The 15745-nt window shown below is 47.5% G+C and overlaps 1 protein-coding gene across 1 annotated transcript in view; it reads left to right on the forward strand.

Moving 5' to 3' along the window:
- Nucleotides 1-15745, forward strand: part of frem2b (FRAS1 related extracellular matrix 2b) — an 80400-nt gene that overhangs the window by 37529 nt on the left and 27126 nt on the right. Inside the window, exons 4-6 of the mRNA XM_048264915.1 lie at nucleotides 3204-3434; nucleotides 7817-7942; nucleotides 8347-8598. Of these exons, the coding sequence (XP_048120872.1) occupies nucleotides 3204-3434; nucleotides 7817-7942; nucleotides 8347-8598 (609 nt within the window). The remainder of the gene's footprint in view (nucleotides 1-3203; nucleotides 3435-7816; nucleotides 7943-8346; nucleotides 8599-15745) is intronic.

Consider the following 15745-nt stretch of genomic DNA (forward strand, 5'->3'; position numbering starts at 1 on the left):
AGTAGAAGATGTTACAGCTGCAAAGAGGGGACCAACTCCATACTAATACCTATGGATTCAGAACGAGATGTCTTTGAAGTTCTTATGGGTGTAATGCCAGACTTTCAATTCTTCTGTCTGTATAGTGTACATTAATGCTCCTTTATTCACTTTATTCCAGTTTAGATTTTTATGAGTCTTGGCGTGAACTGAATGTTTTTTTTCTGTTTGAACAGGGTGCTTTTCACTACTGAAATAGGTTGACTGCACACTGCAGTGCAAGCTATGTTTATACATTTATGTTCATGACATCATTAGCTGAAATATGTATGCTCAATCAGTATATAAATAAGTCATCAGTAGAGACTTATTATGTTCTTTAGTTTTCCATTGATTGTGATAGCATCTCGCCCTTCTAAAGCATAACAAGGCCAGTATTGCCATGTGTGCCGTATGTACACTCTGAATACAGTATGTTGAATATGTGCACACTGCATATTGAAGACTGGCTTGCCCTTCAACATCAGAACAGTGGGACAGAGAACCCTGCCATGCAGTTACTGTGCATTCTGTTGCTTTGTGAGGGTGAACTGGAGGCTGAACATGTGGTGAGCACCCCCCCCCCCCAACCCACACACACACACACTTTCTCCATAAGCTCTGACCTCCGGCATGACCAGTGAAGGTCATGAGAGAGAATCAGGCTCACCTTGGGAGCATCCCAGATAGCGATCGACCCTGACACTATAGCCCCTTTATGTGGAGATCAGGGGCCAGTTCTGCCCCAGACTAAACCTCTGTGTCGGGATCAGACTGCTGGAGTCCTCCCTGTTTGCAGGGTGACCTTAGACATCATGAGGGTTGGGGGGGGGGGCTTAGAAAAAGAAAGAGAGAGCCTGATTACGACCCCACAAGAACAAAGAGCTCACAGACAGGCGTGCGTGTGCACAGCCGGCTGGGCAGGGCCCGGGACCAAGCTGAGCCGTGCCTGGCTATCTGGCATTAGCGCTCGCGCGGCGCAGTGCTAGCTAACGCTCGTCTGATAAGAGACTTGGAAGGACGTGAAAGCTGAAGCCTCCACCCCCAGCCGAGCGAGCGTGAGGACGTTTGTACCCTTTCCCCACACCCTGCTGAAATGCCGATGAAAAGCAGCCATGAGTAAAGTCGAAAAAAAAGGGGGGGGGGAAGAGAGAAGAGAGAAATAAAGGGAAGATAGACATTTTCTAGAATATTTTCGGTGGCCCATTTTGTGCGCGCGGCAGGTAGCAGCTGGGAGAGAGGCGGGTGGGAGGCAGAAAGAGACTCCACCCCACTGAGAGGGAGATGGGGACTGAGCGGCGGCGCGCGCGTGCCTCCACCCGACATATGCCCTTTGAAGGCCTGGAGTCTGGAGCTCCATTGAGCTAATTCGATTCCATTCAATTTGGTTCTCTTTACAGAGAAAAAAACTCAATTTGTGTGTGTGTGTAGTATGTGTGTGTAGTATGTGTGTGTGTGTGTGTGTATAGTATGTGTGTGTGTGTGTGTAGTATGTGTGTGTGTGTGTGTGTATGTGTGTGTGTGTTAGTATGTGTGTGTGTGTGTAGTGTGTGTGTGTGTGTGTGTGTGTGTGTGTGTGTGTGTGTAGTATGTGTGTGTGTGTGTAGTATGTGTGTGTGTGTGTAGTATGTGTGTGTGTGTGTGTAGTATGTGTGTGTGTGTGTAGTATGTGTGTGTGTGTGTGTAGTATTTGTGTGTGTGTAGTATGTGTGTGTGTGTGTGTGTAGTATGTGTGTGTGTGGGTATGTGTGTGTGTGTGTAGTATGTGTGTGTGTGTGTGTAGTATGTGTGTGTGTGTGTGTGTAGTATGTGTGTGTGTTGGGGATGGGATCAGTGGGATTTTTTTTCCTTCTCCTCCTTACTTTTGTTGACTCTGTTCTGCTATATCAAAGCCCTCCTGCTTTTTCCTTCATTTTCCTCAAAGAAAGAAGTTTTGGATCCTATCCTCCTCCTCCTTTCTCTTCTCTCTCCATTACTCTCTCTCTCTCTCTCTCTCTCTTAGCACATCCAATCCCCCCATCACTCCATCTCAACCCCCTACTCTACGCTGGAAGAAGTTCCCAAAGTAGCTCCTTAACGAGGGCGGCTCCCCAGGTTTTCAGTGGTCCTCCACTCCTCCACTCCTCCACTCCTCCACCCTGCTTATTCCTGTTTATTCATCTCCACTTTGCCCCCCACCCCCCATAACTGACCCATGTGACTGGCAAAATGCGTGCAGTAATGTTTTATTTACTGGTGCCCTCCTGCTGAGTGTGCTCTGTGTGTGTGAGTCTCTGTGTGTGTGTGTGTGTGTATTGGTTTCATGCTGGTGCAATCTCCATTCCCTTCCCCAAACAGGTACCCCCACCACCACCCACTACCAAAACAGAAGTGTGGGCACAACACACTCCCTCCTTGTCAAAAAACCCGCAGGGTATCCAAAAAGGCGTAGGTGGTGGTTCCTCCTACTCTTCTTCAGAAAGAGAGGTGGATGTGGTGTGGGTGCGAGGGGGGGGGGGGGGGGGGGGGGGGGTTGGGAAGGGGGGAGGGGGTTGGGTTTGAGAAGAATCAGGTCAGAGCTGATTGGGTGCCACCACCCACGGACACCCTGTTGACTGATGGCAAGGCAAATATCTTTGGCTGTCGGGGCACGTTGTCAAATCGCGGTCGTTGTCACTGCCTAATAGGAAGCCAGGGCCTCTCCTTCTGGGACACGGCGAGCGAATCAGAGGGTGTCATTGCAGTGCAGTTGCATCACATGTGGGGTTTTTTCACTGCTAAAACAGTTAGCATCTCCGGTCGTGGATTCTACTCCTAAAAGCACAGCCCTCATTTAAATTTGAAAATACACTTTCCTTTGATGTGGATTGGTCTGTCCAAAGTAATTAGTGGCTACATTGGCATTAGCTCGATGCTAAATGGTGAAAGTGGACTGATTTCTGAAGGCATATTAAAAAACAAACAGACATAAAATATTAGTGCCTACGGAGTCCTCCACCTCTACACTTTGCCATCGGGATGGGAAGCAACATCATCGTGTGTAAATGTTTTAATAGCACACTTCCTCAGTGAATCATACCCTGTTGTCCAGATGCCTGTAGAAAGGAGATCAAAATATTTGCCTCTACCAATTTTTGGCTGATTTTTTTTTCTTACTCTTTCTCTCTTTCTCTTTTCCTCTCATCTTCTTTCATCTCTCTCCTCAGGCATTGGCACTAAGGACGGCACAGCGAAGAGAGACAAGGACTTCCGGGGCAAGGCCCAGAAGCAGGTACAGTTTAACCCAGGGCAGACCACCGCCACCTGGAAGGTGCGCATCCTGAGTGACAACGAGTACGAGCAGTCGGAGACCTTCCAGATTGTTCTGTCCGAGCCGGTCATGGGCGCTCTGGAGTTCCCTGAGGTGGCCACTGTGGAGATTGTTGACCCAGGCGACGGTGAGCACCTGTTCTCTATTAAACAACCCTCCCAGCAGTCCTTCAAAAGGACAGTTCATGAGAGCCCAAAATGTCCATTTCATCAGCCTTTTATGCTCTAAAATCCAGATGACCAATGAGGGAAAAGCATTTGCTAAACCCCACTCACCTACTGGATATTACTGGAAATAAAAACTAGCTGTCAAAACGGTATCAAATTTGAGGAGAATATTACTTTAAGCCACATAATCATTACTATCTCCCAGTGGCAATCTCCTTAATATTGCTCCGTCTGCAGTCCCGGGCCAAGTGTGGCAAGGAATTACTGCATTGGTTTTCCACAGCTTTTTTTATGGTTCGTTATATTTTATTGTTGCACTTGAACTGGCTGGTGGCCAGTGGACAGGTGCTAATATTTCATTTACAGACTCTGCACCCAGTTTGGACAGGGCAGCATTACGTAAAGTCTAAAACAGAAGCTGCTCCTATCCGTGCTCTGCCAGCATATACAACAACTCACAAACAAAGGGGGGGAAGGGTCAAATGTAAAGCTTCTGTCCACAACAACAAGTTGGAGTTGGGATGTGAGATGTCAGCCTGTGTTCTGGCCTGGCTGAGTGTGAGCTCTCACCCCCCTGCCCCGCACTGCCCCCATCCCCTTCCTCCCCTTCCTCTATGTGGGGCTTGTTAGTGGGGGCTGTCTGTAAGAGTGTGTGCCTCCCTCACACCCTCAGCTCCAGCTCCAGACCCTGCATGGCCTGCACACTGGACTGCATCTTAATCATAGCATGAAATCCTCATCAGTCACAACACACACACACACACACACACACACACACACACACACACACACACACACACACACACACATAGCAGAGCGGCGGTTCCGTCGACTAGCAGCCAGGCGCCAGCAGAGAGTCCAGGGGCCAGTACATGCTATCTGTCTTTCTGCCTGTTTCTCTGTCTGTTTGCCTGCCTTCCTGTCGGTCTGTCTGAGTAACTGTCTGTCTGTCTGTACAAGATGTCAGCTTGTCTGTCTCTGTTTATTTCCATATGTGTTTTTGTTTCCTTCTTGTCTGTCTGACAGTGAACACATGTGTTCTTTTCTTCTGGTTTTCTGTTTACTCACCATTCACTCTTTATAGATCATACTTTCTTGAAATTATCATCAGCGTGAAACAATCACTAATTCAATAGATTTTTGAGATCTCATATGCTTGTAAAGTGTTTGGCTGTAATTGTATCATGTTTGATTTTACAAAAACGAACAGAAGAGGGAAAGAATCCGAGTTTGCAGTAGAGTAATAAAATGTTCATGAAAAGTGTCCATATAAGATTTGAAGGAGGGGTAGGCATGGAAGTACATAGTAAGTGCTTGTTATATTAAGACAAACAAGTTTGACACTCTCAGAACTGACATATTCACACATGTACAAAATATGGATAGACAGAGCTGAGAAATTACACAGGTGTGAATCTAGTCTTAGAAACAAGAATATCCCCTGAGAAATCATATGTTGCTAAAAATTGTCTGTTTTTAGGAAGAAAATTCATATTTTGTGGCAGTCCTGCTGTTTACAGAATAATCACATCACCAAATGTCATACAAGCAGGATTTTTGTCGCTTAATAAATTGTTATGAAGTTGTACACCCCAGGGGGGGCAAATCAAAGGAATGTCAGGCACAGTGTCTCTGATGCTACATGAAAGCCTGTCTTAGAACTGACAGGTTAGCGTAACACACTCAGACCTAAGACTGCTGAGATACTGCATTTAGTCATTAAGGAGGCAACCAAGTAAATCTCAGCTGTCATAAAATACCTCAGTAAATGCAAAACCCTCTCAGTAACAAAATGCAGTGTTTTTACACAAACACATATACACACATGCAGACACATACAAAAAAGGTGTCTTGCGCATGCACACAAACACAAACACTCACTCTCTCTCTCTCACACACACACACACACACACACACACACACACACACACACACACACACACACACACACACACACACACACTCACACTCTCTCTCTACACACACACACACACACACACACACACACACACACACACACACACACACACACACACACACACACACACACACACACACAGGGTTAAGAAAATCGGAAGAAGGAATACAGAAAGAAACAAGGAGTGGAGTGAGATAAGGATATAGGCTGAATAGAAAACAGTAAGCAGAGAACCTAACAGTAAGACCTCTCTACACATGCAATGCAGCATATACTGTGGGCATGTAGTCAATTGGTACTGTATAGTGCATGAATATAAAGCACCTAGTGTTGTTTGTGTCATGCGAGATGGCAGTGCAGTGAAGCAGGAATGGATTGCAGAGGGGAATAGATGGCAACCTACAGCAGTGCCGTTAAGATGCCAGCTTAGCCTCGCAAACTCCTGAGCTGTTGTCCTGCTTGTTTCTCAGTCCATAATTGGTGCTGAGAGACCCCCTCAGGGGCTTAGCTGAAAGCTGAAGCTGAGAGTAGGATAGGAGGGGGTGTGTGTGTGTGTGTGTGTGTGTGTGTGTGTGTGTGTGTGTGTGTGTGTGTGTGTGTGTGTGTGTGCATGTGTGTGTGTGTATGTGTGCGTGTGTGTGCGTGTGTATGTGCATGCATGTGTGTGTGTGTGTGTGTGTGTGTGTGTGTGTGTCTAAGGGAGGATGATGTGTAAGGCTTGCACTGGGAGGCTGACACCTCGTTTATGTGTCAGAGAGGCAGGGCAGCCTGAGAGCAAGAGAGAGAGAGAGAGAAAGAGAGAGAGAGAGCAGAGCTCAGGGATCACAAGTGCCTGCCGGTACTCAGCTCCTGGACGCCCAGCTCTGCAGCCGTGCCAGCCTGCCCTGGAGAAGACAGGAGAGGAGGGGAGAGAAGAGGGGGATAAGAGTAGGGAGGAGAGGAGAGGGTAGGAAAGGGGGAAGAGAGGAGGGGGATAGAAGTGGAGAGGAGAGGACAGGGGGAAGAGAGGAGAGGGGGATAGAAGAGGAGAGGAGGAGAGCATAGGGGGGAGAGGAGGAGGACAAGGGAGGGAAGGGGAAGAGAACCTGCCTTCTCTGTTTACTTTCTTAGTGTGGACAAGTCTAACTTGACAGAGACAGAGAATGAGGGGGGGGGGGAGAGAGAGAGAGAGAGAGAGAGAGAAAGGATATAGGAGAGGGAGAAAGGAGAGGATAAGAGAGAAAGATGTGAAAGGAAGAGAGGTTGAGCGAAGATTAAACAAGGCTTGATAAAGAGTGGGAGAGAGGAGATAGAGATAGAGGAAGAGATGAAGGGGGGGAAGAAGAGATGAGAAACAGGAAGAAAAAAAATTAGGGGGAGGTTAGATGAGAAACCACAAATAACCAAATGAAAGGAAAACATTTAAACACAATTATGCACACACTTCATGTGTGTGTGTGTGTGTAAAATGGCTGATCAGCAGGAGTCGTGGCTTCCACATCTGAATCATTCATGACATTTGCGATGTCTCTCTGTCTCTCTCTCTGTTCTCTCTCTCGTTCGGCGTGACTCACAAACCAAACGGAAGATTAAACACATCTTTAGTCCAGTCCGTTCCTCACTCAGGGCCTTGGGGGCATTTGTTAGTTTTTCCTATCGCACAGACACACGCAGTGACACCTCATCGTCCGTCGTCCCCTTCCTCACCTCACACACACCATTCTCTCCCCCTCTTTTTTTCCCTCGTTCTCCACTGCGAGGGACCCACAGCGCTTTTCGCCTTCAGGGTTGGAGGAGTTGTTTCTCTGTGAGCTCTGATGACGGTTATCGGTGTGCCTGTGCCAGGGCTGAGTGCAGTCCGATAAGCCAGGAAACAGGCGGACAGTTTGATCAAAGGTTGTGCATGCACAACAGGAGGAGAGGGGGAGGGGGGGGATGGGGTGGACAGAGGTGGGCAACGTATCGGAAAGGCCTCGCTCCTTATTAGTCCCACGGAGTCACTCTCAGGATGTATTATTCTTCTCTCTCTCCATCTTGAGCGTAATGTTGTTTCTGTCTGGAAATCGTAGCCATTTTTGTCTGTACCTTTGAAATGTCTGAGACAAAATGCCCAATTTCATAGCATGGTTTCGTGCTTTGTCAGACACAAAAGCGTCTGCTAAACCGTCACTTATTTTTACATTCACCTTTACATTTCTGTGTCTGCACTTTTCTGTGTTTGTACATTTCTATATCTGTACATTTCTGTGCTGTCTGGGTATACAGTATATCCTCTTTATTTTCTCTTAACACTGATATCCACTCTACACCTGGACCAATAAAGGTCCTCTCTAATACGACACATCCCAGCCACCAGCCTGGTCCATCGAAGCTGTGGTAACTTTTCCCCTGTGTTGGCATAAAGAGGAATGATGGTTGGTGTCTCTGTTCACCCCTCTCCTGCAGAGTCCACCGTGTTCATCCCCTCGGACACCTACACCATAGAGGAGGACATCGGAGAGCTGCTCATCCCCGTCAGGCGCAGCGGAGACGTCAGCCAGGAGCTCATGGTCCTCTGCTTCACCCAGCAAGGTGTGTGTGTGTGTGTGTGTGTGTGTGTGTGTGTGTGTGTTTGTGTGTGTGCAACAGAGACAGTGAGAGATGGTGTGTATGTGTTTGTGTGTTTATTCCAGTGGTGCAGTATGTTGATGAAGGGCTCTGTACAAGTTTGCTCTCAGATATACATTTAATCCCCAAATAAAATAAAATAATGATAAATAATGTAAATAGAACATTGCATATAAATAATGTACATTATTGCATGCATATAATGCTATACATAATACACTATCATATGATTTATTAATAATGTCATTTTTGTCATGGCCTACATACACATCCACAGCTCACCAGCATGTAGAGACCACAGCACTGTCCATATTATCACTCTGAGACCATATGTGATGTCCGGCTCTGCTGTGTTTTCCTGTGTTCAGCGACGGCCACGGGTACGGTGCCAACGACCGTGCTCTCTTACTCCGACTACATCTCGCGGCCGGAAGAGCACAACAGCATGGTGCGCTTCGACAAGGACGAGACGGAAAAGCCGTGCCGTGTGGTCATCATCGACGACTCGCTCTACGAGCCGGAGGAGAGCTTCAACGTGACCCTCAGCATGCCCATGGGCGGCCGCCTGGGCTCCGAGTTCCCCTGCGCCCGGGTGACCATCCTGCCCGACATGGATGACGGTAAGGCCTCTGGGCTTGACCTTTGACCTCGGCTGACCTTTGACCTTATTTTGACCCTTCCCAGGCAAATAGTAACAAATGCCTGCCCCATGCAGTCATCAACTGTCCTGAGTCTACACAGTGCAGGGTGGGCCACAGGTGGTTGAAATGACCTCAGAATTGCATTCATGCCAAACAACTGACCACTTACCTGAACTTACTCTACTAATCCAAGTCTCGAAAACAGTGATTTGGTATATGTGGCTCCTACAATCCTTCAAGCGCTCTGTGGCAACTAGTCCATAACTGACAATGCATGTACAGTAAGAGGGTGTTTACTTATTGACAGTTCAGAGAGGGAGGCACAGAGGATTGTTAAAGATGAACTTGACCATTGACCATTGAGGGCTTAGGGCTCCCTGTCTGTATTTTAAGCTGCCCTCTATCTGACTCAATGAGAAGAAGGTTATAGGTGGCGAGGAGATGAGGTGTATCATGGGACAAGGTCACTGGAGAACAGAGAGATGCAGTTAGCATAGGTCGCTAGGTAGGATGTTATGTGTGCCAAAACCTAATCAGGTGGAAAATAACATCAGGTAGAACTTTTAAGTTTGAAATACATCTTTTTTTGGGTATGAATCGTTGCCTGAATGACAAATAGGATATTTAGGCGAGACGCTTCATCCCAAAGCCGGGGGTTATTGTGCTGTCAAGGTCTACTGCAATGCGGGAATGAACCCTGAATTCATATGAGAGATTTGTATTGAAGAAAAATGTGTGTGTTGGAAAAGGGGGTCTTTAAAAAGTGATTTGTGAGGCATGAAAACCAAAAGAGAAAACGCACACACTCTGTTGTAGGGCACACACACACACACACACACACACAAACACACACACACACAATTGCAGACAAACCCACACACACTCCTCAGGCATCATTTGAATTAGTGTACTGTTCTACAAATGAAGTGGCTGGTGTTGTTGTGTTATGGTTGTTGTTTTTTAATTGTGCTACTGACGGCCTCATGGGATTTAGAGATTCATTACACGCACATCAGAAAGTACAAAGTTGAAAGGTCTAGTCGATGTTTTCACACTGTGCAGACATAGTCTCTTTGTAAGAAAATGCAAAAGAGCTGAAAAGTACAGTATGTGTTTGGCACATTTGAAAGTTTGTGTGTGTGTGTGTGTGTGTGTGTGTGTGTGTGTGTGTGTGTGTGCACTCATAGTTGAAGGTGTGTGTTTTGTAGTGCCTGTGGGGGTAGCCCATATCGCCCATCTTCAGGGTGTGTCTGGAGGCTGGAGGTGATTCTCTGGCATATCTCCTCTCCCCATGCCTCTTTGTTTAACACCACCTCCAGGGCTTGCCTCCCTATCTCCCCAGTCATCTCTCTCTCTCTCTCTCTCTCTCTCTCTCTCTCTCTCTCTCACACACACACACACACACACACACACACACACACACATTCTATGTCTTTCTCTGCATTCTATCTCTCTCTTTTTCTTTCTCCCTCTCTTCCCCCACACATTCTCTATTTCTCTTGTTCTCTCTCTCTCTCTCTCTCTCTCTCTCTCTCTCTCTCTCACACACACACACTCCACACACACACACACACACACACACACACACTCACACACATGGACACACACACACACACACACACACCGATTCAAGGTACACTGGAGTTGAAAGAGCCACCATAATCGCTGAATCGCATTTTTAAAGGCATCAAAATCCCTTTTGAAGCGAGATAATTGGGGTGATGCAATCTCTGGCTTCCCTTCCCGGGCAGATGGAAGAATTAATTGTGCGATAAAAAAACGCTTCCTTTCGAGGATGTGCGTGTTTATTGTTGTTTCTTATCTAAAGGTAATTGAAGTGGTCAGAGCCGGGCTCGATATGTCCGTCCTTTCTCTCCTGGTGGCCCATCGTACCGATCTCACCTCTAAACTCCTCTCAACAGACAAACGAAGGGAAAGATAATGGAATGTTCTAGAGTGCCATATTCTTCTCCTCACACCCCACTTATCTCTCTAAGCAGTTCCACCACTAGGAGCAATTGACCGTGCCCACTTGAACAGGGACCACCCTCCACTCTCTTATATGCCGGCTCTATTTGTTTTCATCTTACTGAATGTACACACACACACACATTTCAGTTTACACTACACTTTCATGTATATACACACACACGCACAATGCTTGTTTTGAAGGTGTCTGCTGTAATTTTAGTCATTATCCGCACTCAGAGGGAGGTCACGGTGGAATGTAAACTAACTCCTAGGTGAAGCACAAAAGCATCCGGTTTATTGACCGAGTCTCCACGTTCTTTTCTTTTCTTCGCACTTTTATTGACAGCCTCAGCACTCATCCTTTGTTTAGTTAATGGCCCCTTGAAAAGCAGCCCAATCCAAGGCCTACAACCCCTTGCCTAAAACACCACAACATAATTTGTGAAAATAACTTTGGAACATAGCACAGACATTAGATATTTCTCCCTCATTCTCTTGAGTGATTGATAATCCCTGTTTCACCTTCTGAGGCTTTGAAAACATCTTGTCCTTACACTAGTGTGAGTTTGTTCTTAAGTTGTTTTCCTGTGGGAGCTGACACAAGCAGAGTTAAGTGTGTGTTTGTGTGAGAGAGAGAGAGAAAGAGACAGAGACAGAGAGAGAGAGAGAGGGAGACAGTACACTCCATGGCCCAACTCCCCATCTATAGGAGCGAGCGTGCCAGGGATGCTTCCTCGCCTTACTTTACTTCAGTGTAACACAAGATTCCGTGCATGTCCAACTTTGACCCGCCCCACACCCCCAAACCCCCTCCCTCCTTCCTACACTTCTGGGTGTCCGGGGACAGCTGTTGGACTGTTGAGCTGATGGGTCGAGGTTTAATGGGGTGCGAACTCGTGTCTGCGCCGAATACTGCTGACAGCCCCCAAAATACTGCTGAGCGTTCCATGGAGCTCCGTACGCCCTCTCAACAAAAGGCAACTGAAACAGTAGACAGCAGCCACGTCCGGCCGGAAGGTCAACGGCCGAGAACAGGTTCTTTTAAATATTTGACGATGTGTTGGCCACCTGTGAACCTCCTCTGTTTATGGCTTTGGCGCCATGGTGAAGGCTGAAGATTTGGTTTACTTTCTTAACCCAGAGTGCAAACCTCAATGCCAGTCATTGATGAGCTGAATGCCAAGGCAGAAATTAACATGGCTGTCAGATGCCTCTAATAAGAATGCTCAGGCTGAACAAAAAATATATGACTTGCAAGCTCTTTTTTGTCTTGCGTTTTATGTGCAGATCTTCAGGGCTCATAAACGCATAGTGCTGGCCGAGTCCAGCTTAGCGGAGGCCTTATAAATGAGCCCTGGACTTAGCAGGAGGTCCAGGCTTCCTCTGTGCTGAGAGAGGAGAGTAAATTGGGCAGGGATTATGTGCAGGTTCCCCCTCGCACCCTCCCCACCACAATTAGACACTCGAGAGTCCATTTTGGACCGGGGTCACGGCGGAACAAAGCACAGGGGTCAAGAGTGTAATGCCCCCGCCGCTAACCTTTCCAGTCTGACACTCCTGCCCACATTCAAAAACGCCACAGCCACCCATTCTCTCCCATACCCACGAGGGGAGGGAGAGGGGAGGCAGGGCTAGAGAAGGCTGAAGTGGTAGAGGCTCCATATCCTCTGTTCTTTTTATGTGTGTGTGTGTGTGTGTGTGTGTGTGTGTGAGAGAGAGAGTGTGTGTGAGTTTGTGTGTGTGTGTGAGAGAGAGTGTGTGTGTGTGTGTGTGTGTGTGTGTGTGTGTGTGTGTGAGTGCTGAAGTATGCATAAGACACAACCCTTCCCCACACACCCTTTGTACGTCTCCTGGATTTGGAAAGAGACACAATTGGTTTCCAAACGTAAAGAGGGTCTCTCAGTGGAGACATCAGAAACCCAAGATGCATGTTGGCATCAACTCAAACAACTCTTTCTCAGACACGCACACCATGTAAATGTGGCATTTTCAGCCAAATTAGTCCTCAACACTGTTACAAGGACAAACACAGCAGCCTCATTACTCTAAGGCCAAGCTAAGGGAGACTCTGCTGATTGGCTCTGTCGGCACCCTGTATGCTGTGATCTGGCCTCTTGTTATCATCCCCTCCACCCTTTTCTCTGCTCATGATGGAACAGTTGAATGGCAGTCTGAAGCCTCTTAGCTGTATCACTTGGCAAGGTGATCTGGTTTCATAAGGGTGACTTTGTCTGATGGGAATCAGAGTATGCGTGTGTGTGTGTGGAGAGGAGGAGGGGGGGCAGATGCAGCCTCCTCCTTCCTTTGTGTAAACTTGCTTTGTGTACATTTTATATTGTTATCTTATTTTCCATCCCTGGTTCCATCTGGAGTGGACAAATGGAGAATAGAGAAGGAGGAGTAAAGAAAAAAAAAGAAAGAAAGAAAGAAAGAAAGAAAGAAAGAAAATAAGAAAAAAAAGAAAGAAGAAAAAATGCATAGCCTGGAGCCCCAGTCTGATACTTGTCAGTGTGCTACATTTACCTGAAATCTGAGCAACCTCATCCCCCTCTTTTTCCCCCTTCAACGAAGAGAATAAATCTCTCATGATGTCAGCATAACACGGCGCCATGCTTCTCCTGAAGCCAATGGATCCTGTGTGGCAAAACCATTCCTGATGTAAAGACTTGGGAAAGTCAGGAAAACAGAAAGCACTTCATGAAACTAGCTTCACTTCAGAAACTAGCATCATGCAGTCCTGTGAGTAAAGGTGTGTGTGTGTGTGTGTGTGTGTGTGTGTGTGTGTGTGTGTGTGTGTGTTTGTGTGTGTGTCTGGGAAAGTGTCGTGTCTGGAACCTGTATGTCTGTACATGTGTATGTGCATATATGGATGTTCTTGAACGAGTGTGCTTGAGTGTGTGTGTGTGTGTGTGTGTGTGTTTGTGTGCACGCGCCTACGTGGGTTGTAGTTTGTGTGTGCTGCACCTGTCTCTGTCTGTGAGGGGCTCTGTGCTGTGGCTCCCCAGGGTGGACAGTGGTGACAGCAGCTGCCCCTCTACCTTGTCTGGTCTGGGGGCTGTATCTGTGGACCAGGCAAAAGGCCCCCTGGGGCCACACGGGTAGGGTCATTACACACACACACACACACACACACACACACACACTGTACAACACAAACACACTAATTTGTTTGTGTATGTTTGGTACACTGCTCTCTAAAGTAAAGCAACTTTGACCTACACACTCAAAGAGCATGTGTACATGCACACAACAAGATATGCATGCATACACATGTGCACACACACACACACACACACACACACACACACACACACACACGTGCACACACACGCAGAGCCACGCATACACATTGGTATACACTCCTTCACATCAAAAGCCTTCCAAACCCTGGAGCGCTGCAGTCAATTTGAGCATTATAATGTTGATGTACGACTTGCTTCCTCTTATATGTCCCCTCTGATATTATCAGAAGAAAACTGAGGGCCAACCCAGCTTTTAAGATGTGGCACTCCCCCTCATCAATCATCCCCTAGTCCACTCAGCAGACATAGACACACACATACACACACACACACGCATGCACAAACACGCGCACGCACACACGCATGCACGCACGCACGTATGCACATACACACACACATACACACGCACGCACAAAGAGGCACGCATCACTCATCTCAATGTCCTCTCACACAGACACACACAGAAGCACACACACACACTCACAACTATGCTCAGTCCACAAAGAAAAGTATTCCAGGACCTCCATACATGACCCCCCCATCCCCCCACCCCCCTGCCACCCCCTCCAGCCCCACTTTCCCAACAACTGCGTATTAGCGATGTGTTGATCTGCTGGCGATGACTGGCGAGCAGTCGTGCCCTCTCATGCCACGGTAATTGCTGTGTTAATGCTTGCTGACGCGCCCGCGTCTGAGTGTCTCTATCCGGGGCCGGGCCCAGTCGAGGAAGGGCAGGCCAGAGGTGGTGCCGGCTGGGCTGTAAAGCACCGACATGCCTGGCCTGCCTGGCCTGCCTCGACTGCCTGGCGGATCGGGGCATGTGGATTTACAGGCTGATGTCACCCATCTGTAAATCAACAACAAGTCAGGACCTCAAGGTGTCATTACAACCCACTCTCATGGAGGTTCAGAGAGACTGTGAATGTTATATTTTGGGGGTTGTATCTGTGTGTGTGTGTGTGAGAGAGAGAGAGAGAGAGAGAGAGAGAGAGAGAGAGGAGAGAGAGAGACGGGGTGGGGTGTATCTGAGTAGGGGTATGTACTATGTATGGAGCCTGTGATTAATTTTTGTGTGTCTGTGTGTGTGTGTGTGTGTGTGTGTGTGTGTGTGTGTGTGTGTGTGTGTGTGTGTGTGTGTGTGTGTGTGTGTGCATTTTTGTGTAAGAGAGAGAGAGAGAGAGAGAGAGAGAGAGAGAAAAGAGGTGGGAGAGGAAGAGAATGGTTATACTGAGAGATAATTCTAAGAGGGAGAGCTGGGGGTGTATCTGAATAGGTATACGCACTGCACATATATGGAGTCCATAATTCATTTCCTGTCAAGGTTTAGAGAACTTGCCAAGAGTAGCAGGTGTGCCCCCTGAAAACTTCTTCACCTATTCTGACTTTTAAGCTTTACCAGCCTGGTCAGTTCTGGGTTTTTGTGTGTCTTCTGTGGAAAATAACACAATAAACAAATACAGTCTGTATTTTTTATGTCAGGTGGTCATTGTGTTGAGGATGTTTGTTAAAAGCAGCCTGTTTTCAGCTGGAGAAGCTGGCTGCCTCCCCCTGAAGAGCATCATTTTAGTGCTGTAACCATGACGATAAAGAGCGACTCTTTTCCTGCCGATAGACAGTAAAAAGGGAGATGCTGAAGCCTACTTGAATTCAAACACCCGTGTCTCTTTGATGTGTGCCCATTATCGCTTGGCCTCATTAACGTGATCGTTATTGACTTTTTCGCTGCTCTGTCGGTGGCGGGGGAAGGTGACGGAACCGCGGCGCGGTGGGCCATTAAATCGGGCGGTGTGGTGGGAGGTGGGAGAGGCGGGGGACGCACTGACCTGTGGGAGTGTGATGGAGACATCACCATGGTCACCATCAACACACCAACACCACCTCAGTCCCACGGGAACATCTGTCTCTCTCTCTTT

Source organism: Alosa alosa, chromosome 15 (genome assembly GCF_017589495.1).
Source record: "Alosa alosa isolate M-15738 ecotype Scorff River chromosome 15, AALO_Geno_1.1, whole genome shotgun sequence".
Lineage (NCBI taxonomy): Eukaryota > Metazoa > Chordata > Actinopteri > Clupeiformes > Clupeidae > Alosa > Alosa alosa.